The 24,846-nt window shown below is 43.0% G+C and overlaps 7 protein-coding genes across 11 annotated transcripts; 4 read left to right on the forward strand and 3 right to left on the reverse strand.

The window, feature by feature from the left end:
• Positions 1-1,105: 1,105 nt before the first annotated feature.
• LOC112458974 (tRNA modification GTPase GTPBP3, mitochondrial) lies at positions 1,106-4,243 on the reverse strand. Its single transcript, XM_025022836.1, has 4 exons — positions 4,056-4,243; positions 3,002-3,175; positions 1,815-2,775; positions 1,106-1,742 (listed from the first exon to the last, which is right to left on the reverse strand). The coding sequence occupies exons 1-4, from the start codon at positions 4,231-4,233 to the stop codon at positions 1,502-1,504; spliced, it is 1,554 nt and encodes a 517-aa protein (XP_024878604.1). The 5' UTR covers positions 4,234-4,243; the 3' UTR covers positions 1,106-1,501.
• Positions 4,186-6,602, forward strand: LOC112458971 (histone H4 transcription factor-like). 3 transcript variants are annotated; one of them, XM_025022833.1, is made up of 6 exons: positions 4,186-4,393; positions 4,574-5,070; positions 5,148-5,484; positions 5,574-5,889; positions 5,977-6,274; positions 6,361-6,602. In XM_025022833.1, the coding sequence occupies exons 2-6, from the start codon at positions 4,585-4,587 to the stop codon at positions 6,574-6,576; spliced, it is 1,653 nt and encodes a 550-aa protein (XP_024878601.1). In that variant the 5' UTR covers positions 4,186-4,393; positions 4,574-4,584; the 3' UTR covers positions 6,577-6,602. The 3 variants fall into 3 exon arrangements, with proteins under 3 accessions (XP_024878601.1, XP_024878599.1, XP_024878600.1); XM_025022831.1 differs by having other exon boundaries at positions 4,254-4,513; XM_025022832.1 differs by having other exon boundaries at positions 4,254-4,499.
• LOC112458981 (PHD finger-like domain-containing protein 5A) lies at positions 6,301-7,844 on the reverse strand. Of its 2 annotated transcripts, XR_003041260.1 has the most exons (4): positions 7,659-7,844; positions 7,254-7,444; positions 7,029-7,173; positions 6,301-6,472 (listed from the first exon to the last, which is right to left on the reverse strand). XR_003041260.1 is itself a non-coding variant. In XM_025022852.1 (3 exons), exons 1-3 carry the CDS (start codon positions 7,708-7,710, stop codon positions 7,084-7,086), a joined length of 333 nt encoding a protein of 110 aa, XP_024878620.1. In that variant the 5' UTR covers positions 7,711-7,844; the 3' UTR covers positions 6,584-7,083. The 2 variants fall into 2 exon arrangements, 1 of the variants encoding a protein (XP_024878620.1); XM_025022852.1 differs by lacking the exon at positions 6,301-6,472 and having other exon boundaries at positions 6,584-7,173.
• Positions 7,845-7,926: 82 nt separating this feature from the next.
• On the forward strand, positions 7,927-9,199 carry LOC112458979 (eukaryotic translation initiation factor 3 subunit K). The gene is made up of 4 exons (XM_025022849.1): positions 7,927-8,079; positions 8,267-8,486; positions 8,568-8,787; positions 8,859-9,199. Exons 1-4 carry the CDS (start codon positions 8,027-8,029, stop codon positions 9,014-9,016), a joined length of 651 nt encoding a protein of 216 aa, XP_024878617.1. The 5' UTR covers positions 7,927-8,026; the 3' UTR covers positions 9,017-9,199.
• On the reverse strand, positions 8,921-11,948 carry LOC112458969 (pseudouridylate synthase 7 homolog). The gene is made up of 7 exons (XM_025022828.1): positions 11,734-11,948; positions 11,152-11,658; positions 10,609-11,085; positions 9,875-10,529; positions 9,643-9,794; positions 9,257-9,563; positions 8,921-9,010 (listed from the first exon to the last, which is right to left on the reverse strand). Coding segments are annotated over exons 1-7 (2,193 nt in total). The 5' UTR covers positions 11,828-11,948; the 3' UTR covers positions 8,921-9,009.
• An 87-nt stretch (positions 11,949-12,035) lies between these two features.
• LOC112458973 (protein Red) lies at positions 12,036-14,361 on the forward strand. 2 transcript variants are annotated; one of them, XM_025022835.1, is made up of 3 exons: positions 12,036-12,215; positions 12,276-12,815; positions 13,066-14,361. In XM_025022835.1, the coding sequence occupies exons 2-3, from the start codon at positions 12,327-12,329 to the stop codon at positions 14,158-14,160; spliced, it is 1,584 nt and encodes a 527-aa protein (XP_024878603.1). In that variant the 5' UTR covers positions 12,036-12,215; positions 12,276-12,326; the 3' UTR covers positions 14,161-14,361. The 2 variants fall into 2 exon arrangements, with proteins under 2 accessions (XP_024878603.1, XP_024878602.1); XM_025022834.1 differs by having other exon boundaries at positions 12,043-12,215; positions 12,302-12,815.
• Positions 14,362-15,508: 1,147 nt separating this feature from the next.
• On the forward strand, positions 15,509-23,803 carry LOC112458955 (cytosolic 10-formyltetrahydrofolate dehydrogenase). The gene is made up of 8 exons (XM_025022800.1): positions 15,509-16,100; positions 16,811-16,859; positions 18,151-18,292; positions 18,514-18,748; positions 20,514-21,208; positions 21,461-21,875; positions 22,095-22,753; positions 22,936-23,803. The coding sequence occupies exons 3-8, from the start codon at positions 18,157-18,159 to the stop codon at positions 23,511-23,513; spliced, it is 2,718 nt and encodes a 905-aa protein (XP_024878568.1). The 5' UTR covers positions 15,509-16,100; positions 16,811-16,859; positions 18,151-18,156; the 3' UTR covers positions 23,514-23,803.
• Positions 23,804-24,846: the final 1,043 nt, after the last annotated feature.

Here is a 24,846-nt window from a genome sequence, read left to right on the forward strand (position 1 = left end):
ATTGGACGAGACTTTCAGTGTTAGTAGCATTTAAGGATTACAGAAATGGTTGCGCGTGATCGGCCCGGTCTCGCGAGAGAAAAAGAAAGAAAACAATAGAAACAAGGCGCAGCGAAGTTTTTGCTTCTTTGCGCGAGACTGGATCGCGCGCAATAATTTAAGGCTTTATATATAAAAAAGAAAAAAAATCGGGTGAAAGAAAGTAGAACATGTGTAGATAGAAAATGAAAACGATCTTCAACGTAAATAAATGCGTCTCGGACGTGCAGCGCGAGTCAGTTTGCTTTCGGATAGGATCTCAGAACACTATTCTATATGCAACTTGTACAAACGAGCAATCTACTCTCTCCGAGGATTCTACACATCGGATTTATATTAATATAAAAAAAAAGGAAGACACACCAGAAGGGAGGGATAAACGACGAATCCTGCGCGGCGTGATGAGTCGCGTGATGAATCCGCCAAATCTTTATATATATTTATAAGCCGTTCGATTTCTTTATACGGACTGATCATAATATATTAATAGCATATTCGTTGGTGACCTTTCGCTGCGCGCGTACGTGGATGACTCGCAACGAATCGCGCGAATTAAAATTAATCCCCCTAACGGGCAGAAACGAGGAGTCACCGTGCAAATAATGAAAAAGATTATATTTGTTAAAATTTGGACGCTGTCATTGTAAAAAATGAAATTAACGCGATAAGCATACTTAGAAAGCAGAAAATTACATTAGCAGAGTTGCGTAATAGACTTTGTAAATGATATCATTTATTTAATTATCAATCGTAATAACTCGAATATCTTTTTTTCTTCTTCTTTTTTTAAATAGGGAACCGCGTCCTTCTCTATTTCAAACATCACAGATTTACAAGGCATGTATTAGAAATTGATCGAGTCATGAGAAGCAAATTTTTGTATACAGTTTATTTCTTTTCTTTTTCTTTTCCACAATCGAGTTTTTTGCTTTCGTTATTTCGCCAAGTAAAATTATCCTTTTTGCGAGAGCGAGCGAAGTTATTATGATGAACGTCATAATAACGCGATGCAATTAGCACACATAACACACGGACATGGCATACAGATAACGACTTGAAACCACGTAACGGAGCCCTATCTGTGTATAACGCGTAGGGTATCGATATCTTATAATCAGGCAAAAGGTTGTTCTATGTATGATTGTGCGTGTAACATTGTTAATAAACATACGATGCTTATGAAGGCCCCCTTTTTTCCATTCATTTTATTTCACTCTACCGCAACGTGCTCTGCAACGATGCTTGATCAAGATGTTTCCTTAAATAAAGAAGAAAAATTTGATATTTACATATATATGCACAGATAACTCCGATTTACAATTCTAGTCTTTCTCTTCGTCACAGCAGACAGTTATATGGAGAACCGGTGCTCCATACATCTTTCAAGATAATTTTAAAATATTGCAAAGTATCTTATAAGAAAATACAAAAACGACGTCTCTTGTACACAAGTAGCAGCGCCTTATTTGCCGATACAAAAATTTTTGAATATAATGTCTAGTATTTCATTAGTGCTGACGTGTCCCGTTATCCTTCCGAGTTCTCGCATCGCTTTGTGAATTTCCTCCGCCGCTATGGCCACGTCGTGTTGCTCGTTGGCGCACAACTCGAAGTAACTCCGCAGATGCCTCGAGCACTGCGCCAGGTGATTTCTGTGCCTCGCCTGACTGATGGTCGGGCTCTCCGCGGATGGATTGCCGCATCTAAACAAAATGTCATCATAACGTAATTGCGATTGCAAATAATGTCAACGATTGCCGTTTATCCTAACGTACATATTACTGAAGCGTTCCGTCAGCGATCGCAGCAAGTTCTGAAAGCCGTCCTCCGTTCTGCAAGATATCAGAACCACTTCAGCGCCGCGGAGGCGCCGTTCCTCCTCCTCCTTCAGCAAATCTTTTTTATTCGCTATTACGACAAAACGTTCTCTCCCAAGTTTCGCCAATAGTTCCTGCATCCCTAGCGACGACAGGTATTCGCGTATGTAGTCTTCGTACGTCATACCGCTAGTCGCGCACTTGAACGCGTCCACCACGACGATCACGAAATCGGCGTGCTCCGCGTGGCTCCTCGCCCGACGGACACCCTCGACTTCGACGATGTCCCCGGTGTCCTCCGTGATACCGGCGGTGTCCGCTATCAGCACGGGATAACCCGAGATGTTCGCGGTCAGCTCGATGACGTCCCTCGTGGTGCCGGCGATGGGGGTGACGATGGCTGCATTTCGCTGCACCAGACGATTCAGCAGGCTGCTCTTGCCCACGTTGGGCTCGCCGACAATCACGGTCCTCACGCCGTTGCGCAGGATTTCGCCCCGCCTGCCGTCGGCCAGGTGCTCCTCCAGATCCCGCATCAGCTGTCTGAGAGCGCGATGCGCGTTCTGCATCACGTCGCTCTCGATGTTGTCCTCCTCGCCGAAGTCGATGTACGCCTCGATACTCGCCACGGACTCCGCGAGCACCTTCCGCCAGCTATCGTACAGCTTGCGCAGGATACCGTCGGCCTGCAACAACGCCTGCTTCCTCTGACACTCGGTCTCGGCCTCTATCAGATCGGCCAGGCCCTCCACCTCCGTCAGGTCCAACTTGTTGTTGTAGAAGGCGCGTCTGGTGAACTCGCCCGGCTGCGCCGGATGCACCTGCAGCCTCGAGAGGGCTTGCATCAGCCGCGTCAGGATCGCCGGACCGCCGTGCACGTGAAACTCCACGGAGTCCTCGCCGGTGAACGAGTGCGGACCTGGAAACGGGGTGTTCTAATCAGACATAAATCTCGGAACGTCCCTGATGGGCGGTTTCTCTTTCATCGGTCGGTCACCGGTCGGTGCCTGGGTCTAGGAATCGTCCTCGGAAAGACATTTATGTATAACTTTCGAGGCAAATGTTGTTTTCAATGTATAAAAGTACTTATTATTTTAAATTTAGTTTAATTATAGTATATCTAAAGTTTAATTTTGAACGCGCACCGGGAAACCACAAGCAGAGCCCATTGTCGATGACCTCTCCCGTTTCCGGATCGCGTATTTTTCGCAGGAAGGCTCTCCTCGGTTCCAGCTTGGATATGCTCGTCATCTTCTTCAGCGCCTCCAGAGACCGGCTTCCCGATATTCTCACCACCGCCACGCCGCACTTCCCGTGACCTTAAAATGAAATTATAATAAAATTATTGTTATTGTTCTTATCTATGACGTGTTTCTCATGAATTTACATTAATTGTGCATCAATTATGTGATATTGTACAATACTATTCTAGCTTCAGTGTTTCAAGACCGGCGCGTGACTTATTGCCAAGCGAAAAATGTACATAAATTCACGCGAGTATTTAATTAAATATTATTAGACTGATTAGACACAATTAAAGATTCAGTTTCTATTTACTTGATATATTAATTAATATATTTAAGCGCCAAGAAAAATAGACTGCAAAAACAATTTTGCACACCGACGACGAATTGGTAAGTCGCCCCCAGGCTTAGCGTGGCGCCGTTTAGCGAGGCGTGCAAAAATCGAAGAAAAAAAGAAGAAGAAAGACTAATTCAGCGTCAATCGAACGCGTGTCGATTTGAAATGCAGATAATTCCATTACAATTGCAAATCGTTCCGCCGTTCGTTCGTTCGCGAACGAACAAAAGAAATCAACAATCGTCTGTATATTTTTTTAAATCTTATTTGATGTCCAATTTCTACCGATGTAAATTAAAATCTCAATTTAACTGATTTTTTACCTTTTTCTAGAATTAGAAAAGGTTTTTAAGAATTGGAAAAGGATAAAAAGTAAACTCTGAGATTAAAGTTATTATCTACATTGGTAGAAAATAAACGCGAGGGCAAACATGAAACCGATATGCGATGCGAAGCGGAGGGAGGGGAGAAGAGTGAAGACACGCGGGCTCGAGCGAGCGCGGCAATTCTTAACCTGTCGGGAAACTCGTCAAGAAAATCGCGAGAGTCGTGCCGAGACCCTTTTCCTCCCTCCTCCCCGTCGCCAGGTAAAGTTCGGGGATAACTGGGCATAACCACCGGAGGACAGGGCGCAGATGGTCGTGCCCCTGCGGTCGCTCGCGGGACAGCTGACGGCGACGTGGTAGCGCGATATCCCGCGCAACGCGACAACCCGCGCGTTTCGGGATGATTCACCGCGAACGAGGAGACAATCGCGAAGGAGCGTCGCAGGTGTCCGAGACAAGAACGGCCGCATAGCCAGGTATTATATTGTCGATCGTCGACGAGACGACGAGGAAACGGTGACGACCACGCGGTGAGACCAGACGAGACTGCCGGAAACGACCGACTGCCGCGGGGCAGACGCGGGGATCAGCTGGTTCAGCATTGCCGGAGGGTCGACGTCACGGTTGGAGGTAGCTAGGAACAAGCAACATTTTGGTTTTGAGTCTGCGAAATTCTTGTCGTCGATCGATCGGCACGATCGTCGTTTCACGTCGCGCCGCAGCGACCGATTTAAAAGTACAAATTTACAGGTAATTCGTTGTTTCTGAAATATATATGTGCATTTCCCGATTGACGAGACCTCGTTCCAGGTGAGCTAGAGATGGCTGATCTGGAGGCGAAGCTGACGGCGAGCAAGGTGGTGCTAGACAGATGCGGCAAATGGGTGGAATCGCAGAAGGATTGTTCCTATTCCGAGGAGGAGACCCTCAAGCGCAAGCTGGACGAGTTCGATTACGATGACTGGTGCAACACCGACTCGGAATTCGACTCCGTCTCCGAGTGCGGCGGGAAGAAGCGTAAGGTGGGAACGCAGCTGAAGGACGAGGTGCTGAATCTGGCCTGCGAGTGGAAGGAGTGCGCGTTTCGCAGCGGTTACATGGATCAATTCTTGAGGCACGTCTCGAACCACATCCCGAGCATCCAGATAAGCGTGAAGGACGACAACGAGGTCTACGTGTGTCAGTGGAAGGACTGTCCGTACGACACCAATGTGTCCGACGAGATAGTACGGCATGTTAATTATCACGCCTATCACACCAAGCTGAAGTGCATTGGTTCCAATGTTCGTGGAAGGACCAAGTTACCTGTAAGTAACGAGACCGATCGTCAAACCCGAATAGGTATCGGAAATTATAAAGATCATCGTGTTGTTTCGCGTTACAGAAATGCCACAGGGATCCAGAATGGAAGAACATCATAGATTCCCCGCCGCCACATCTGTGCAGGTGGGAAGAGTGCTTGAAGCCGTTCACGAATTACCAATTGTACCTGTATCACGTTATGGTGCACATGATGGATTGCCCGCGCGGCAACAGAGTCAAAGACGGGGTCGAGTGCAAGTGGACCGGATGCAGCGGCAAATATCCCAGCTTGTACAAGCTCCGAGATCACGTGAGATGCCATACCAAAGAGAAAATAGTCGCCTGCCCGGACTGCGGGGTCACGTTCGCCTCTAAAGCGAAATTTCACACGCATTGCCAGCGACAGATCCCCTTGGAATGTAATAAATTCATCGTGTATTCGAGATTTTCCGTATCCTTTTTTACGTGGTTCTTCTTAAACTCTCTAAAACGTGTCACGGATTTACAGTGCAAGGATTCCGTTGTTCGCATTGCAACAAGATTTATCCGACCGAAGGGATCTTGCGCGATCATATGAGATTCCACGTGTTCAATTACAAGTGTACCCTGTGCGACATGAGCTGCGAATCACCGGCGGCCTTGGCGAAACACGTCCGGTACCGTCACATATCGAGCCGAACGTATCCGTGCCAGTTGTGCTCGCACGCTGCCAAGTCGCAGCAGGATCTCGATTCTCACATGACTGTCCATACCAACGGACCGAATTTCTCCTGCCACTTTGAGGGATGCCTTTACACGTGCAAGGGAGCTTACACCTTGGACAGGTAATCACAAAAGATCTTCATTAATGATGTATTCTTTATTACTTTATTTGATAATAATTGTTCAATATAAATTGTTGAATATTACAGGCATTTAGAACGAGTACACAGTGTAATGATGCGATGGTACTGTTGCCACGAATGCCCAATTAAATACCGAAAGAGCTATAGCCTGACGAAGCATCTTATAGAAGCCCATCAGCTGCAATTGCCCAGCGGGCATAAACGTTTCCATTACACGCAGAACGAAGACGGGTGTTACAGGGTCCAGATGGTTCGATATGAGGCTGTGGACGAAGAGAACATGTCGCCCATCGAAGAGGTGATTTTACCGGACGTAAATTACAAAATAGAGCTGAAGCCAACTATCTCGTTAACGGAAGTGAAGGTGAGTGAAATCCACGGTAACTCAAGTTAACGTTATTTAAGACTTTTATTCTATTGGAGATCGTATTTATATAACGTTTGTTTCAGATTGTTAAGGCCGATGCGGAAGAAGAGGCGGAAGCCGTACAGGAGTCGCAAGAGGAAACGGCTGAGAGCGGCGCTGACGAGTCCGTACCTGTTGTACCTAACGGTTTGATATCTATCGATGAAATAGACGAGAAAGGGAATATTATAAAACAGATCGTCGTACAGGAAACGAAAGAGTTACCGCCGTCGGCGGAACCGCTGCTAATTTTAACGTAACTTCATATTTTTTTTTAGAGACTGGATGTGTTTGCTCGTATTTTTATATTATTATATACCGCGATTTTGCATTACATAGACCGTACCTTACGTTCATAGCTTCGATTGACTTTGTACAAAATGTGCGACGAAGATTTATTTTATCTTCCATCTTGGCGAAGTTTACTTTGGAAAAATTTACTGTGTGTTCGCCTATTTTAACGTTTTTAATTATTACGTTTTCAGAAATAATTTACAGAGCAAGAACTGTACAATGAAGTATGTCGTGTAACAAATTGAATGTTTATTTTTACAGAACATTTTATGTCAGAATATTATATTGCTTTCAATGTATCCAAAGAAAACGTTTGAAATATAAAATTAAGGTGTCCACAATCGTCTGCCTAATAATATTACGAAATGAAATCGTGTCGCCGCCGTAATGTGATACTTTTATAAAAATAATAAATTACCTGATGCTCTCGTAACGTTACATTTAGGGAAAAGTTCTATGTAAAAAAAGTGTAATTATCTTCTTTTGAATCCGTATTTCTTCCTCTCGTAGAAAAGATCCGTCTTGGAGCTTCCCAAGTTGACTATCTTGGGACAGCCGTCTCTCTGAAAGGCACCGTTTTGTTACATTCGATTTGCAGTGGAAATTTACAAGCGTACACGCGGACAATCGGCGGTATTCTTACGTCTTTTTCCTGTATCGTGCACTCTTTACAGTAGTACGCGTCCGACACGCCGGGACCGCCGCATATCACGCAACGTCCCTGATAGGAACCGTAATTGCACTCGTCGCATATCCTAACCAGGGTGCACGGCCTCACGTAGGAGTCACAGATGACGCATTTGCCGTCGCATTTCTCGCACAGCCGACCGATAGCTGAAAGAAGGAGTGTGGTTGACAGCCAAGTGTCTTTTGACAGACTGATCAGTCCATTTCTATCAATGTGGATTAATTTCAATCTCGGTTTGACTTACTTTCGATCTTTTTCTAATCTTAGAGCTAGAAAAGGATAAAAGTTAAGTTAAATTTGGATTAAAGTTGATCTACATTGGTAGAAGTAAACATGAGGCTGGACTTAACCTCAACTCACCGACTCCCGGTTGCTTGCGACAGAAGATCAAGTCCGGATGATGCTTGGCCATGCCTGCCGAATGTCGTTATTCGCTCTTGAAACGACCGAAGACTTGGAAGACGATTACATTGACGTCTAAACGATTGTCTAACGATTTCGACTCCGTTATGCAGACGGCAGAGAGAAGCCTATGGTGCACATTACCTACGGGATTCATGGATATTAGCTATTTAGTTCAATTTACACATTTTGTGGACATAGAGGCGCTGTCTTCTTACATCATGGCCGCTTCTATCTACCCCAGTCTGTGGACGTTTTCCGTTGTTTGAGGTTGTGTTGCCCGAGAGAGTTCTGTCCACGCCGAAATTGAGACTTTTTCGTCAGAAATGGCTGAGGCGATGCGTCAAACCGTGGCTGGGATGCTCAAAGGCATCGAGAGGTATCGCGTCCGTCACTTTTCCCTCATTTATTGTCGTACGAATGAATTTTCCGACGACACATGTGACGTGCTTCTCGCAGATGTGTTGCCGCGTGGGACTTGAACGCGAGCCTCATTATATTTCCTTAAATTTTATTAAGAGAATTATTTATTTTTTCTTCCGTACCACAGCGAAATGTGCTTTCAGATACAATCCGGACAACCTCACGACTTTAGAGAAGTACGTGGAGATACAATCGAGAGAGAACGCCTACGATCTGGAGGCGAATCTGGCTGTGTTGAAGCTCTACCAATTAAACCCGCACCGATTCAACATGGATATCGCGTGTCAGATACTGCTCAAGGCATTGACCAATCTACCCCACACCGATTTCGTGCTGTGCAAGTGTTTGCTCAGCGAAAAACTTGTGAGTCTCGTCGGAGGGGACGTGCAGGATAATTTTCTTCTTCATAAAAGTACATCTACATACAATTGCATTGATCTTTAGATGTCGGAGAGTCCCATTAGTCAAATCATGTACCTGGGAGATATCTTGGAACGATGCGACTTTCAGAATTTTTGGGACAGGGTGCTGTCCATGTCAGAGCTCTGCGAGAGGATTGTAGGTTTTCAGGATTCGATAAGAAAGTTCGTGTGTCACGTGGTGGGAATCACGTTTCAAACGATAGATAGGACCCTCCTGGCGCAGTTGCTCGGCGGTGTGGATGGTATGATATAAAAAAATTTTCTTGTTCTTAATTGTGCGACTGTAAAATTTATTGAGCTTCTTCCTTTACAGACGCAACGTTGAAACACTGGGTCAAGAAGTACGGTTGGAAAGAGGAAAATAAATCGATCATCTTCGTTGCGAATCAAGATGAGAACATCAAAACCAAGAACATCACTGAAAAGATTGATTTTGAGAACGTGGCAGGTTTGATGGCTGCTTGTCTGTAAAGATATATATTAGCGATTACTTTTAATAAAATTTACTACGAAATTATCACTATTATCATAGTCAATTAATTTATTCTGAGAAATTTTTCAACAAATTTTTTAACAAATTAATTATGAAGGATCTGCCCGCTACGTGTACAACCTTTTAGCGTCTGTTTTTATTAAAAAATGTATATGTCGTAATAAGAACTTGTTTCGTAACAATTTACGAAAGCTATTTTATTTTACAATGAACTTTACCATGTCTCAGATATGTTCTCCATATCATTTCTTTTCATTGTCTCGTCTCTTTCTACATCACTACGTTCTTCGTGGCATTTGACATGACTTTTGTCCGTATTATCTTCCTCAATTTCCACTAAATCTCCGCTACCAGATTCATCTACGGTGGTCGCATTAGGCTCCGTATTCTTTGCATCGTGAGCAGCGGATAAAGCGGCCTGCGTTTCTGCCGAAGTATCGTGCTTTAAAATTTCGCGCAGAGCCATTGTGGCATAACTGCTGGACTTCAAACACATTTCTATGATCAACGCTTTATTCTTTCCATCTGAAAATAGTATACGTTGCGATAATTATTTTTAAAACGAACGATTTCAAATAAACGTTAAAAAACAATTGATTTATACTTGGTTTATCTTGCGGAGATGTAGACTTCCTCATTTCGTCGATATCTGATAGAATTAGATCGTCGTGTTTATTTTCGTAATGCATAATCTTCCAAGATAGATTCGTCGGAATTTCTAATACATTTCTATAGGCCCCACTCAAGCTGTATTTTCTGGAAAAGAAAAAAAATAGATTGCTGATGACGGTAAAACAATTTATTGCAATGTTACGTCTGCGAGTAAACTCACTCACTTATTGTTTTGCTTAAGATCGGTAGTTAATCCATCCTTGGCTAAAAATTCGTCGAACCAAGCCTTCGCGTACGGCGGGTATGTAACTTTCCACCCGGGTTGAGGCATGACCACGTCTGCCAGAGTGTAATTTGACAGATCCTCTTCCGTGAGAATTTTCACTGCCGGAAAATTCTGCTCCGAATTCTCTTTACTCGCTTCGTTTGACGTGGAATCGATATCTTCTTTTTCTTCAATAGAAATATCAGTTTTGTCTCTCGTGTCATCGCTATTGTTCAAAGGATAATCCGTAGTTTCGTCACTTATAATCTCCTTGCAGTTCTGTTTATCGTAAACTAAATCACCCACGACCACATCTGTCCCAAACTGTTTCATTCTTCTCGACACGACGTGATTCCACGCGAAGCTTTGATAGGCATGAATATACATTAATCGAATGTTTCGAGGCACTGAGTCGAGCACGCCTAGAGGATTCTTGTCGCCCGATACTTGTAGACCTTTCAGAAGTCTGGCTTCGATCGTATCGATTCTCTTGAGCTTGGCATAGGCAGCACGTGCGTCCTTGGTTTTCGCGTAGATCTGTCTAGCCTCCGCCAATTCCTTATCTTGTTCCGGCCGCGGTTTCAAGATCAATTCAATCGCTTCGTCCCATTTACCTAATCGGTAGAAGATAGTGTAACATATACATGAATGAAACAAATGCTGCGCGATACAACGGAAAACAATAATAATCACCCTGGAGTAGACACTTTCCGATTTCGTGCGTGGGTATAGCGGACACCGAGCCAAATCTTTGTAAACCGTAATAATTAATGAAGCCATTGTCACGCAACGACGTCATCGCTCGCTCGATCTTCTCGTCCGTCTCGCAGGCGCTTCTCAGCGCGATCCTAAATCGATTGCCGCGCAGCATCCCCAATTTCAGGCTGTCTTTAGCGTATTTGAAGTTCCCTACGTATGCGCCGCGTATACTTTTACTCGCTCTCAATATGTTGCGCGGGTCCACCTTCTTCAAACTCATCCACTGGGTCGTCCACGCTCGGCGGTCCTTGGTGCCGGCGTAACAAAGATTATTCGGCTGCAGCCGCAGGTTCGCCGCCAGCTGATTAACGACGCTTATCGTATCCATGTTCACTTTGTGCAACAGAAAGTGACAGTAATCCCCGCCGCATCTGCTCCAATCTATCCTCCTATCTCTGCGCATCTTGTAAACTGATTGTAACAATCAAAAATTAGATAGAAGCCCTTCTTTTTGCAAGTGAGAAATTTACAACCTACCAGTCTGATCGCCTTTATTTGACACTGGCACAATTGTGATGAACTTTTTATCGTCTCTGTCTACCGTCTGGCTGACAACGTCTGCCAGTTTCTTCGCGATCGTATGAATGGTCCTGCGCGCGACCTTATCGACGCCAGTTACGTCGATCTCCACACTCGAAGGATTTTCCTCTCCCAGACCCCGCAGTTGTTCCCATATCGCCGGCGACACCGACGTCTTCAGATCCTCGATACTCTCGTCGTCGCAGGGATCACGTGGAACGTCTTGACTGGTCAGCTTGGCCACTTGTCCGTCGAGGCCTATCTCGTTGACGTGAAAGTCGGTGTACCTCTCTTTGATTATTGCAAAGAAGCCGGGGTGCTGCTGGCCGATGTACTCCGTAATTCCTATGTCAGACTCCTTCAGCCTACTGCCGACATCCAGTCTGCTCCTCTTCGCGTTTTCTCGCGGCGATCGGTCGAACGCGCGTTTGAAGCCCCTCCCGCCGGACTTGTTCTGGCAGCCACCTGCAGGGAAATAATTATCTCTCAATGAAAGCGCCTTTAACGAAATATGCTCGTTATCAAAGTAAGCAAAATTACCTCTCCGCCTTGTCCAGCCGGCACGGGCGGCACGGCGATTCCCGTCATTTTTAGCGGCACCTGTGGCCGCAAAAGCAGCATTGTCGGTGGGCATCGCGTTCGGCGAACGCGATAATCGCAGGATCACTCGACGACGATCGTCCGCAGTCGGCTTTTACAAATATCAAGTAAATTATGTTCGTTGATTGTCAGGAAAATGGGTCAACCGCGAGACATACGGGACATTACGGGTTCATAACATAACCACGTGTCCGCTGTCGTGTCGGTGCCATCTTCTGGAACAGCCGTGAACTACGAACTTGGTATTTTTGCGTTGCTTCTAGTGATTTTTATTAGCCTGACTCGTCCTGCTTGTAATTTCTGTAAATTGACCGCCCGATCCTTGACACTCTGTGGTAAACACACAAAATTGCTTGACTGACGTTTTCGTTGTCGCGCAGGAATTGTTATTTTACTTCCTACAGTTTTTAACGACACTAAAGGTGAGTGTCTTACTTTTTTTTTAGAAAACAACTTGATTGTTTTAAATATATTTCTCCAAGATCTTGCTGATTATAACCTGGTGCAGGAAAAGAGCCAGCCAGCCAGCCAAGATGCCAGAAACGGAGGAGGAGGTGAGCATGTCGGTTCGCTTGACGAACGATGATTTCCGGAAGCTCCTGATGACCCCGAGGGCGTCAGTGCCCTCGGCCACTCCGGCCTCCGTGCCCGGTACGGCGAGGGATGCCAGCGCGAAGACCGCTCAGACCCCCCAGGTCAGCGGGGGCAGCCGGGCGGAGCTGCGCAGGAAGAAGAAGAGCTTCTACGCGAAGCTGAAGAAGCAGGAGGAGGATAAGATGGCCGAGCTAGCGGAGAAGTACAGGGATCGCGCGAGGGAGCGTAGGGACGGCACCAATCAGGATTACCAAGCGGAGGATCCTATGAACAATGCCAGCGCTTATCGAGCCGTCGCGCCGGATGTCAAGTCCGGCATGGATGCTGCGGAGCGCAGGAGACAGATGATTCAACAGTCCAAATTCTTGGGTGGTGACATGGAGCACACTCACTTGGTCAAAGGCTTGGATTACGCCCTTCTGCAAAAAGTATGATGCCTTCAGGATGTATTAAAGCCTTAACAAAAAAACGATGTAATGAAAGTTATAATGAAACTTAATTGTTACATTTTGATGACAAGAAAACTTTAGCTTATCGCTTATCCTGAGAATAGTTTAGATTACAGTAATTTGATTGCAATAAAATACAACTTATACAAGATGCAGATAATGCATTGTATTTCAATCCTAAATTTTTTATTTTCACGTTCAATATGACTAATGTAATGTCGCTTTACAGGTACGCAGTGAGATCGAAGCGAAAGAACACGAACAGGAGCAGGAGTTGGAAAAGCTGGTGAAGCCGAAGGAGGTGAAGTCGAAGAAGGAGCCACTTCCAGAGAAGAAGGACGACGAGATGCAATTCAAGACTAAGATCGGTCGGAACGTGTACAAAACCATCATGACTATGAAATCCAAGCAGATCGAAAGAAACGAGCTTTTCACGCCGGGTCGCATGGCGTATGTGATCGAGCTGGATGACGAAAATGCCGACGTCGACATACCGACGACGCTGATCAGAAGCAAGGCGGACGTGCCGACGATCGACAACATGCCGACTCTCACGACTAACGATATTGTGATCAACAAACTGGCGCAGATACTGTCGTACTTGCGCCAGGGTAGCCGTCACAGCAAGAAGGGCAAGAAGCTGAAGGATGGACGCGGTCGCGGCGACGAGCTGAACGACGTAGATATCCAACCACGACCGCCCGCCGCCGACGACAGCATTTACGGCGATATTGGCGACTATGTGCCGACGGTGACGAGTAAGAAGGACGCGCAGCAGCGCGAGAAGAAGAAAAGCTCATATTTCGATAAACCCGAGTCGAATTTGGACACTGACGACAAGGCGAATGCGCCCCAATTGCCCAACGTTTTGCCGAATGTGGTAGCCGCCGCTGTAGCCGCCGCCGCGGATGGCAACGCGCCGAAGAAGGGTGCGTTGCTGAACAAACTCGCGGCCGAGCCGGAAGGATACGCCGAGTGTTATCCAGGCTTAGACGAGATGCAAGACGCCATCGACGACTCGGACGATGAGGTGGATTACACGAAGATGGACCTGGGTAACAAGAAGGGCCCGATTGGTCGTTGGGACTTCGACACGCCCGAGGAATACAGCGAATATATGAACAACAAGGAGGCGCTACCGAAGGCAGCCTTCCAGTACGGCGTAAAGATGGCCGATGGCAGGCGCACCAGGAAGTACAATAAGGAGAAGAACGAGAAGGCGGAGCTCGATCGCGAGTGGCAAAAGATCCAGAACATTATGAACAAGAGAAAACCGACGACAGCGATCGACGGCGCATCCGAATTCAAAGTACCGCGATATTGAACGACTCGACTTGCGAATCTGTTTCGATTTATCGCATGGATGAGGAGGTCTAAAGAATTTAAAACTGAATCATCTCTTGAATCGTTAGGTACGTGTTAGACGTGAAGAAAAATCGCTTTATCGACAAAAGTAAATTTTCTTTTCTGTATAGATACAATAAAATTTCTTCGCGATTTTTGAAATTGTATCCTTATCGCGATATATTTTTTAGTAGCATAAAATTATATTAAATAAATAAGTTATATTAGCTATATATATAAAGTGGTCCAAAGGGAACCAACTTGAATAAGAAAATTGTATATGTTGTATCATAGACACATGAATCTAATACAATCTGAAATTAATCTATTTTACGCAATAATCTGTTTTGCGAGATATTTTTCCTCAATAGCATTTGCATAGCATTTTTAGCCGATATGTAATATATTGCACCTACTATATGTTTTTTTCGAATGCGTTACTCATTTCACTTTTCAATTATGAAAAGCTTGTATCTTCGCGTTATATTTTAATTAATAAATTAATTTAGAAGCGACACACAAAGTAATAAAATTAATTTAATAATAAAATTTGAAGACACAGATTTTTATTGGTTACGGAAGAGATGTGTCTACGCTGGCCCTGAAAATGTATTTGTTCGAGGAAATTCATTTGGCTTATCCGAAAGAGAGTGCGATTCTTTTCAAGATGCATAATTTAGACGGTTTTTCATGGAACGAGGACGCAGTTAGATGACTGATGTAACAGGGTTACGGCGCGATGACCGTTTCTGTGGCATTACGAATGCGTAAATCAGATAATGCTAAACGCGCATTTTACTCTCGTATGATTCTGCGATAAAGATCGTCACCTCGCCGCGGAGAGTGACCCGAAACCGACTCGCGCCGGTTTCCCGGTCGGGATTCCCAGTATAAAAACAAATTTATCAGCGAGACTTTTTACTCACTTGTGACCTAACGAAACCGGCGAATCATTTCCTCTTAACTGGAGCAAACCGGTTTACGCTCGCGTCCCGCGACCCCCGCGTCGATTAGAATTAGAAAGTCATTGGCGTCATTAAAAAAAGAAAAAAAAATATCTGGCCAATTCTCCGATGTTGCATATATTTGACGTGAATAAACTTATAAAACCGATATCAATGTTTGCCTAAGAAAAGACTTACGTTGCAAATATCCTTTTTGCAAATTCATTTCAGATTGAGATCAATCCGGTAAAGAGGAGATCTGGTAAAGAGAAAAAAAATTACGTTAAGATACCATCTTGTATCATGATAAGAGAAAAAAAACAGACGTATAAAAATAATACATTATTAGTCTTTTATTTTTTGTTCTTTACATTTTTCTTTTTTTACACTTTTTTCCCTTTCTTTTTATCTTTTATCTTTTTTTCTCATACCGTTGCCAAAAATGCCAAGTACTAAAACAGGATGTGTTTCATCGTTATCTAACTTGTAACAATAATCATTATGATCTCGCGTACAATCTTATCCTGCGATAATTATCAACTTCTGAATTCGTTAATTAAACATTTAACTTGGTAATCACGACGGAAAAAGTCACTCAAATGTAATCTTGGTGTCGCATGCCTTTGTATATATCAGTCCCCCGCGACATCCGGAGATAATCCGAGGATGACTCGAGGAGATCAATGGAAGGTTCAGTGAATTCTGATCTTGACCCTCGTTTGAGAGTGTATGACAGCCGATAACGATATGAAGATATCTCTCGTCTACGTTATATAAACGCCGCTTTTACCCGGGTGCTCGCGCAGTCCAGGCGAGGAACCGATTTCGATCGTCGAGCAAGTTTCGCTCGAGACTGCAATCAGTGAGGAAAGTGAAGGTTGGCCACGTGGACATATCGCGCGATACTCTCGCGATCCTGCAACCGATGCTGGGTCTCAGAAATCTCATCTTGCGGCGCAACTTCGTCTTGGATACCGTAAGCAGAGTGAATCCGGACGCGTTTCATTACGAAATTCGGAGAAAAGAGGGGGAAAAAATCTGATCACCGCGTGGACATGTTCGAGAGACGCGGATTTCTCTATCGGATTAATTACCTCGTCGTGATTACTAGAACAACACGCTTTTGCTAACACGTTAAATATTACGGCAATCGCATTGATGTAACATAAATTGTTAAGTGTAACGTATACGTTGTCACAAAAAATACGATTATATAAATTAAACGTTGAAAGAAGTCATGCGGGGTTCACTAATTAAGTGACGTAATTAAATGCACATTTATTTGTGCAATTAGTCAATTTGCAATGTACATAATTATTTTATTATCCGGTATATTTGTAAAGTGCACAAATTCTGTCTTTTTACCATAATAAGCCGTATTACAGGCGCTGTTAGCGGGAGACGCGTTCCCCCTAATATATATACGCAAATATAATGATAATTTCGAGTAAATTAGTGTTTATATACGTAACTTGAAAACCTTAACAAGTTAAATTTTAAACTGTACTTCTTTTTTTTTATTTATGTATATTTGGTATATTAATTTATATATTATAACAATAATTAATTAATATATCCCTTTTTATGTGTATGCGGTATATAATTGATGGTGACGGTGTGTGCGTGATAATAATTGAGACTTCGGTGATACGTTCTGTAAATAAACTTTGTAAATGATATTTGCAGTGTGCTTAAAAACTGTTACTGGTGTTGGACTAACCTTGGATTATTATAGGTATGTCGATTAAATATTATTTAATTAATATATTTACAAATAAATGTATGAAATTTACAGCGTTTTATATTAACATATTTACTGTTGAGAGGCGTCTGTCGAAAAATTAACTTTTTCTGTAGCATAGATAATAGATAATATAAATCAAATAATGAACCGCATTCCAAGATATCGATAATATAAAAACCTAAACATATAATAAATACAAAAGTACAGGGAATAGGACCAATGGGAAGCAATACAGGAACAGCAAGACAAACAGAAATAACGATAGATATGTCAACTTATAAGATACTTTTTCTTCGCCAGTGAGTTTGTTCGATTTCAAGTTATGATAAAACTGACTCACTGTGCACACTAAAAAATAAAATGTTAATCGTAACATTTTTCAAATGTCCCAGAAAGTCCACTCTAAATTTTGAGTTAAAATAACTCATTCATCGTGTGTTACTTGTTGACAAATTAGAAATGTTAATTTATTGACACATTTATTTTATATTTATATTTGTTCTTTTAACTTTAAGTATAATGTAAAAATAACTTGTAAAAAATGTCGATATAACATATTTGAATAAACGATAGTTATTTCAACTTAAGAGAAATGTTGTTTTGAACATTTGATTGTAGTAAATTTGATTATTTTGTATGTCGAAGTTTACGATTATTTGTTTATGTTAAAATAACTTTAAGGCGTGTTGATTTTTTGAAATAATTATGTTAAAAGAACTCAAAATAATATTCAATTTCTAAATGACATACATAAAGTGTTAAGTTATCACGTTGACATTAATATAACACATAAAAATGTTACGAAAATAATAACATAGCTGTTGTATGTTAATTTTAATTGAGATAATAGTCAAATCTTGGTAACACAAGAAAATTTTAACATTTGGACGCACGATATTTTTTACTGTGTGATCAGATGTGATTGATCAGATACAGGCAATAGAGAATATTATAGAACTCTGACGCGTCGGAAATTCTGTTCCTATTGCCTATTTCCTATATTTCATTGCGTTGATACAGTTTTTGATAAGTTGAAATGTAGTTATTTCTGTTGCCTGGCTCATTCCTTATTGTTCCTATTGCCTGTACCTGTGTATCGTGTGTTTAGACTTTAAAGTGTGCAATCCATTAATAGCAGGATGTATAAGTGTATTCAGTGGTGACGGTTCTCAATATGTGATTAATTCTCACTTAAGAGCTCGATATAATTTTCAACGAAAATTTTGGGAGTGAAAATATGTAGAAATTAATAAAGAAAATCTTTCACAAATAAAAATCGCAGTCGACGATGGCGCAGCTCAAAGTGGCTATCATCGGACAGAGTCCATTCGCGGCGGAAGTCTACAAGCTTTTGCGACAGAATGGACATCAGGTGACCGGAGTGTTCACGATCCCGGATAAGGGAAACCGCGAAGATCCTCTAGGTACAAGAGTCATTTTGATTAAAAATACCGATCTTATTACGATTATCGCGGTCCTTACGATCGCAGGATGAATTACCTCGGGATCATTCATTGGTGTTCTCGCATCTTCGAGATCGTTGATTCTGAGAATGAAACAAAATACGCGGCGAACGCTTCGGGACATTCAATGGATGGTCCTGCGATCTGTATTCCTCTTCGTTATCGCCGCTTTTCGACCGCAGCGACCACCGCCAAGGCCGACAACACGCCGGTTTTCAAGATCAAGGCTTGGAGGAGCAAGGGAGTGGCCTTGCCGGAAATCCTGGAGCTGTACAAGGGCATCGAGGTGGATCTCAACGTCCTTCCCTTCTGCAGCCAGTACATTCCTATGGAGGTCATTAATCATCCCCCTCACCGTAGCATATGCTATCATCCGTCCATATTGCCCAGGCACAGAGGAGCGAGCGCCATAAGCTGGTGAGGCTCATCTTTACTTCGATCTACGCATCTTCCGATTCTCTCGGAAATTTTCCAGAATATTTTTATGGATGGCGATTTTCGGAATAGGATATTTTATCGAAGTCAACCCTGGTGGAAAAATGTCTTTCAAAATTCTTCATATTATCATAAATCAGAATTTCCGTCACATTTAACCGCCGAAAGATCTTGAATCTAAAGTAAAAAATAACGAGATCGAAAAACAGGGAAAAACGTTAGTTTGGAAAACATAAATATAAATAACGGTAAGCGGGAACGGTAAAATCAAGACACAAACAATATTCGACACTGCGACTCGCTAGGGTATACTAGATACGTATCCGCGTGAACTGTAAAAATTTAGAAAATATTTTTGATTAAACTATGAAAAATTTAAGATTTTCTCAAAATTTTTCAGACTTTTTATACAAATTGGAATATTTTTCAGAAAAATTTAGACAAAATAATAATAAAATATTTCAAATTTTTCCTGTCAACACATTTTTGTAGAAATCTGAATAAATATAACAGAAAATCCGCGCAATTTATTAGAATTTTTCATAAATCTAATACATGAGAAATTCTTAGAAAATTTCTGAGAAAATATGAGAAATTTTTTCAATTAAATTCTTAAAAGAGATTATATTAATATGTATAATACTTCTACGATTACAGCTAATTTACTTGTTACTTATTTTACGATCTAGCTCGCTGCTAATCGCGACAAGTCAGTCAGGCCGCGGTATCATGTCTCTCTCTTTCTCTCGATATCGGCGCGCCGCAACAACCGGTTTGCCGTGGTTTTCGCGTTCCAGATTGCGAGGCGAGACTACTTTCTCGCTAAAAGCGCCGATAATGACAACGATAATAAGCGGGTCACGAGCCCGTCATATGATTCCTTATTCGATCGAATGACTATGCGCGTTCGCATGTCGTCGCGTATATCGCGCGCGTTTTATTACACTTTTGATGACCTTTATGATTCGATATATTGCTGTACCGCACATTTTCGGCGCGTTATACTGGCGTCTCGTAGCTAATAATCTTTCTCGCCAGTTGAGATTTCTTCGACGGATTGCAAAAATTATACGTTTCTTAAATCAACTCTGATGTTTTCGTTTTCTTTACTTTACTATATTATAATGATAGAAATTATATTATTAGGTATAAATTAGCATGTTTCTTATACATAGTTCAGTTTGCTTACATGTAAATTAATGTAATTATTATTAACTTTTTTTGAGATCTGGTTATTATAGTTAGTCGCTGAAAAGGATAAAGTTCGAATGAAATACAAGACATTTCAAAATTTCTTACTAAAGAAAACGTGATATATAAGGAAATAAAAAGTAAGAAAAAATAAAATTTTTCCTCGACAAAAGCAAACACCCCGTAATATTCTATTCGAATAATAATGGTCGCGTTCAGCACAAGCCGCTCAGTAGCAGTCGAACGTGATTGGCTCTTACTTTTAGAACCAACCAATTAACGCAGAGTGATGATAAGACGTACACCTGCGATGTTTGCAAGTAAAAATTTACAAACATGTTAACTTTATGACAGATGTTTTTATTTTATAATATATTATTATAATATAACATATAACAGAAATTTTAAATTTAGCTTTTAGATAACAGCTTATACGTTAATTTATGTTTACAATATTAAACGGATTTCATATTATGAGTAGCAAGTTTATGTTATTATGAATGCATATTATTATATAAAAAAAAGTTTTTAACGTGCTGCAATCTACCATTTTCAGGACCTTGATCCAAGGAGACGATACCGCAGGATTCTCGATTTTCTGGGCAGACGATGGCCTGGACACCGGGCCGATTCTCCTCCAGAAATCCTGCAGAGTGGAGCCGAATGATACGGTGGACAGCCTGTACAACAATTTCCTCTATCCGGAGGGTATTAAGGCCATGGGTGAGGCGGTGGATCTCGTCGCCAAGGGAACCGCGCCTAAGGTACCGCAACCGGCGGAGGGTGCGACGTACGACCCCCTGCTGAACAAGAAGGAACTCCAGAAGATCGACTTGACTAAGCCGGCTAAGGAAATTCACGATTTTATTCGTGGTCTGGACAGTACACCTGGAGCCTGGACGATACTGGACGGCCTGGACGGTAATGGACGTCAGGAAGTGCGTCTTTTCGGATCATCTTTGTGGAACGATAAGAAACCGAAAGTCGAGAAAATAGTCGACCTCGTGGAGCGAAAAGGAATCGTTCATCAGGGCGGTTTGCTGATCGAGGCCGTCGACGGGCGATTCGTTAATGTGGAGAGAATCAAAATCGGGACCAAGACCATTCTCGCCAGCAAATACGGACAGACTGACGACAGCCAGGCCGTGGAGTTCACGGAAGAGGAGCTGCAGACTGCCGACGGTCTGCGTCGGATCTGGGCGGACATACTTAAAATCGACGTCGACGACGACACGGATTTCTTTGCTTCCGGTAAGCTTCAATATTTCTGAAAAATCTCACCCAAATTTATGCATTTAAACTTGAATAGAAATCTCTAATCATTGAATAGCTTGAGCTAAATATATACATTTGTTAAATATGTTACGTTAAAATATTGAAGATGTATATAATTATAATAAATTTAAATTTTTAATTTCTTGTTCGCCATTATCATTACTTTTTTAATAGATTAATTGTACAAGAAGTGATACTCGAACTAGTCCTGCGAAATTTTTGTCTTAGGCGGTGGCAGCATGGACGTGGTGCGACTAGTCGAGGAAGTCAAGGACAACTTTGGTGTTAGCCTGCAGAACAGCGACGTCTTCATGGCACCGGTCTTCAAGGAGTTCGTCACGACGGTCGTACTTACCGCTCGGGGAAATCTAGCCGCAAATGAGATCAAGTATGACGCGGTGGAGGTGCAGGCAAATAACATGACCCTAAGATTCCCCAGGCAGCTCTTCATCAACGGCCAGTTTGTTAACGGCCACGGTAATCCTGTCAATACGATAAATCCTCACGATGAAAGCGTGATCTGCTCGGTGGAAAGCGCGAACGCCGAGGATGTCGATCTGGCCGTCAGGGCCGCTAAAAAAGCCTTCGAGGAGGGTGAATGGGGCAAAATCAGCGCCAGGGAACGTGGAGCGTTGTTGTTCAGGTAGAAGATTCGAATAATCATTTTTTTTATTTATCATCGTCACACGTCAGACTTTTTTAAATAAATTGATTAGACGAAAGGCAAAGGTCGAATTAACTCTGCGAGATGTAAAAGAATAAAACAGATTAATTTTTTATATAAGTTTCTTGATTCCCGATGGAATTAACGAAGATTCGTTTCCAATTCTCTAACGTTTTTTTTTTTTTAATTGTTTTCCAGGTTGGCGGATTTAATGGAGGAACACAAGGAAGAACTGGCTACTCTGGAGACTCTCGACTCCGGCGCGGTCTATACTCTCGCTCTGAAAACCCACGTAGGTATGTCCATCGAGACCTGGCGCTACTTCGCCGGTTGGTGCGACAAGATCCAAGGTTCAACTATACCCATCTCGCACGCGCGTCCAAACAAGAATCTCACGTTCACACGACGCGAACCGATCGGCGTTTGCGGTCTGGTCACCCCCTGGAACTATCCCCTTATGATGTTGTCGTGGAAGATGGCGGCCTGTCTAGCGGCCGGCAATACCGTGGTGATGAAGCCGGCCCAGGCGTCGCCTCTAACAGCCCTGAAATTCGCCGAGCTGTCCGCGCGCGCTGGAATTCCACCCGGTGTCATCAACATCGTCTGCGGAGTCGGCAGTGCTGTCGGAAACGCCATAGTGGGGCATCCGTTGATCAGAAAGCTGGGCTTCACCGGCTCCACGCAGGTCGGCCAGACCATCATGAGATGCTGCGCCGACAGTAATCTGAAGAAAGTGTCGTTGGAGCTTGGCGGTAAAAGTCCCCTCGTCATCTTCGAGGACGCCGACTTGCAGCAGGCGGTCAGGGTCGGTATGGGCAGCGTGTTCTTCAATAAGGGCGAAAACTGCATCGCTGCCGGTAAGACACTTGTTTCTTTTGCCTCGGAGTTAAAGCGGTGGTTTTTTTTAATAATCAATCTCAGAAACTTCGTTTGTTTTACCTTCCATAAATTAATAATACGATAGGCTTTAATGTTCTAACGATATATAAACGATATAATTAAATTGTCTATTATTTAATCATTCTTTTCCGTTCTCAAGGACGACTTTTCGTCGAGGAAACTATCCATGACGAGTTCGTGAGACGTGTGATCGACGAGGTAAAGAAGATCACCATCGGCAATCCATTGGACAGGAGCACGGCTCACGGACCGCAGAATCACAAGGCTCATCTGGACAAACTTCTTGAGTTCGTGCAGAAGGGAGTCGAGGAGGGTGCCAAGTTGGTCTACGGCGGCAAGAGGTTGAATCGTCCCGGCTGGTACTTTGAACCGACCGTGTTCACGGACGTCGAGGACAACATGTACATCGCCAAGGAAGAATCTTTCGGTCCGGTCATGGTGATCTCTAAATTCAGCTCGAAGAACGTCGATCAGGTGATCGGGCGGGCGAACGACACCGAATTCGGCCTGGCCTCGGGAATCCTCACCAAAGACATCGGCAGAGCACTCAGGTTCGCGGAGAGAATCGAGGCCGGCACTGTGTTCATCAACACGTACAACAAGACAGACGTAGCGGCACCGTTCGGCGGCTTCAAGATGTCTGGATTTGGCAAGGATTTGGGGCAGGAGGCCCTCAACGAGTATCTCAAGACGAAGACGGTCACCATCGAGTACTAACGATCATTATCCGAGAACGTTTGTAATACACGATAATCACGGATGTGCGTAATGATGCGTGTCGTCGGAATTTGTTCGACGAAGCGATTTATGTCGAGCCTTGTCAAAAATATCCTGTTATACGTGATATTGTATCTTACATCTTGCAATATCTCTTTAACAAAACTGAACGAGTCTTTAAGTTTTTAAGTTTAAAGATAAGAACATATGCGTTTGCGCGTCGCATTAATTCGTTACCTTTTTTCACATGTCGATTATTTATAGAAATAAATATGTAAGTTGTTCCTAACCATTTTTTTCCACCTCTAATGAGATTCATTGACGACTCAAAGTATAAATAAGCTTCTTCGCCTCGTCAATTTTTATATGATAAAATTTTTTAAACCTCGTGATACGTCAACGATGTGTGAGGTAACTCGAGAATGATCGTTCGCGCATACTGTTGCAATTGTCGAAAAAGAAAATTACTCGAAGACGTGGGAAAACATGTCTCGAGGCAACGAAACGAGAGGACGAAACGAGACCTTTACGGAGTTAACGAAGGGAGAACGTGGATCTCGCTCCCACGCGTACAGGGTGTACAAATAGTTTTTACAGCGGATCGCCTTCTATCCTGGAGTTCCAGATGTTGCATGATTTTTTGTCCTAGGCCACACTTGTGTGCCCCATCGCCCGCGCGTTGCGTAGCTCATTCGCGGCTGTTCCTCGTGTTTCATCTCGCTCATCGTCTCTCCGACCGACCAATCGCAAACGGTCACCCTATTTTCAAGACGAAACGGGAGAGACCACTAGGAAGAAACTGATGCAAGTGACTTTTTTCGAAGATGAACCAAGATATTTTTGAGAGCTGGATTTTGTGATAATTAGAATTATCAGATCGATGACAAATTGTTAGTTATTTATTAAATTATTAATAATCCCTTTTTTATCAGCTTCTCTTTTATCAGTTATTTTCTAAAGTCTATTCAAGTCTATTGGAAAGATGAGTAACTTTGTTAAGTATCTATCTAATAAAAGGCGGAAATCGAGAGCGAGAGGGAGAGACAGAGAAAAATTTGCGACAATAAAAAATAATTACATAAACGAAAGAAACCTCTATAAATAAAAAAAAAAAACAAATAAGCGTGACAAATTTTTGTCGATTTCACGCAGAAAATCCCTGAGACGATTGGAAGCGTAAATGTGTTACGATGTATAACAGTTCCCGGAGGTCAGCAGGGAGGCCCGCTGTTCCCTCTTTGTTTGCGAGCAGGCATTGTACCCCCGTATGAGTCATCGGGGAACGGTTCGAACACGGGCGGATACAACGCGGGCGCGACGCGTATTGCATATA

The sequence above is a fragment of the Temnothorax curvispinosus genome, unplaced genomic scaffold (assembly GCF_003070985.1).
Source record: "Temnothorax curvispinosus isolate PA1 unplaced genomic scaffold, ASM307098v1 QBEX01009403.1, whole genome shotgun sequence".
Taxonomy (NCBI): Eukaryota; Metazoa; Arthropoda; class Insecta; order Hymenoptera; family Formicidae; genus Temnothorax; species Temnothorax curvispinosus.

Bases quoted from the DNA above. Each gene is read 5' to 3' on its own strand.
- LOC112458974 (XM_025022836.1), bottom strand. From the start codon at position 4,233: ATGCGGCCGTTCTTGTCTCGGACACCTGCGACGCTCCTTCGCGATTGT. The intron at 3,176-4,055 runs GTGGTTATGCCC...TTTCATTTTAAG, and splicing joins CATCTGCGCCCTGTCCTCCG to GTCACGGGAAGTGCGGCGTG. The intron at 1,743-1,814 runs GTACGTTAGGAT...CATTTTGTTTAG, and splicing joins ACGGAACGCTTCAGTAATAT to ATGCGGCAATCCATCCGCGG.
- LOC112458971 (XM_025022833.1), top strand. From the start codon at position 4,585: ATGGCTGATCTGGAGGCGAAGCTGACGGCGAGCAAGGTGGTGCTAGAC. The intron at 5,071-5,147 runs GTAAGTAACGAG...TTCGCGTTACAG, and splicing joins GTGGAAGGACCAAGTTACCT to AAATGCCACAGGGATCCAGA. The intron at 5,485-5,573 runs GTAATAAATTCA...ACGGATTTACAG, and splicing joins GCGACAGATCCCCTTGGAAT to TGCAAGGATTCCGTTGTTCG.
- LOC112458981 (XM_025022852.1), bottom strand. From the start codon at position 7,710: ATGGCCAAGCATCATCCGGACTTGATCTTCTGTCGCAAGCAACCGGGA. The intron at 7,445-7,658 runs GTGAGTTGAGGT...TCCTTCTTTCAG, and splicing joins TCGCAAGCAACCGGGAGTCG to CTATCGGTCGGCTGTGCGAG. The intron at 7,174-7,253 runs GTAAGAATACCG...GGTGCCTTTCAG, and splicing joins GCACGATACAGGAAAAAGAC to AGAGACGGCTGTCCCAAGAT.
- LOC112458979 (XM_025022849.1), top strand. From the start codon at position 8,027: ATGGCTGAGGCGATGCGTCAAACCGTGGCTGGGATGCTCAAAGGCATC. The intron at 8,080-8,266 runs GTATCGCGTCCG...ATGTGCTTTCAG, and splicing joins ATGCTCAAAGGCATCGAGAG to ATACAATCCGGACAACCTCA. The intron at 8,487-8,567 runs GTGAGTCTCGTC...ATTGATCTTTAG, and splicing joins GTTTGCTCAGCGAAAAACTT to ATGTCGGAGAGTCCCATTAG.
- LOC112458969 (XM_025022828.1), bottom strand. From the start codon at position 11,827: ATGCCCACCGACAATGCTGCTTTTGCGGCCACAGGTGCCGCTAAAAAT. The intron at 11,659-11,733 runs GTAATTTTGCTT...ATTTCCCTGCAG, and splicing joins CGGCTGGACAAGGCGGAGAG to GTGGCTGCCAGAACAAGTCC. The intron at 10,530-10,608 runs GTGATTATTATT...TCTACCGATTAG, and splicing joins CGGAAAGTGTCTACTCCAGG to GTAAATGGGACGAAGCGATT.
- LOC112458973 (XM_025022835.1), top strand. From the start codon at position 12,327: ATGCCAGAAACGGAGGAGGAGGTGAGCATGTCGGTTCGCTTGACGAAC. The intron at 12,816-13,065 runs GTATGATGCCTT...GTCGCTTTACAG, and splicing joins ATTACGCCCTTCTGCAAAAA to GTACGCAGTGAGATCGAAGC.
- LOC112458955 (XM_025022800.1), top strand. From the start codon at position 18,157: ATGGCGCAGCTCAAAGTGGCTATCATCGGACAGAGTCCATTCGCGGCG. The intron at 21,209-21,460 runs GTAAGCTTCAAT...TTTTTGTCTTAG, and splicing joins CACGGATTTCTTTGCTTCCG to GCGGTGGCAGCATGGACGTG. The intron at 22,754-22,935 runs GTAAGACACTTG...TCCGTTCTCAAG, and splicing joins CGAAAACTGCATCGCTGCCG to GACGACTTTTCGTCGAGGAA.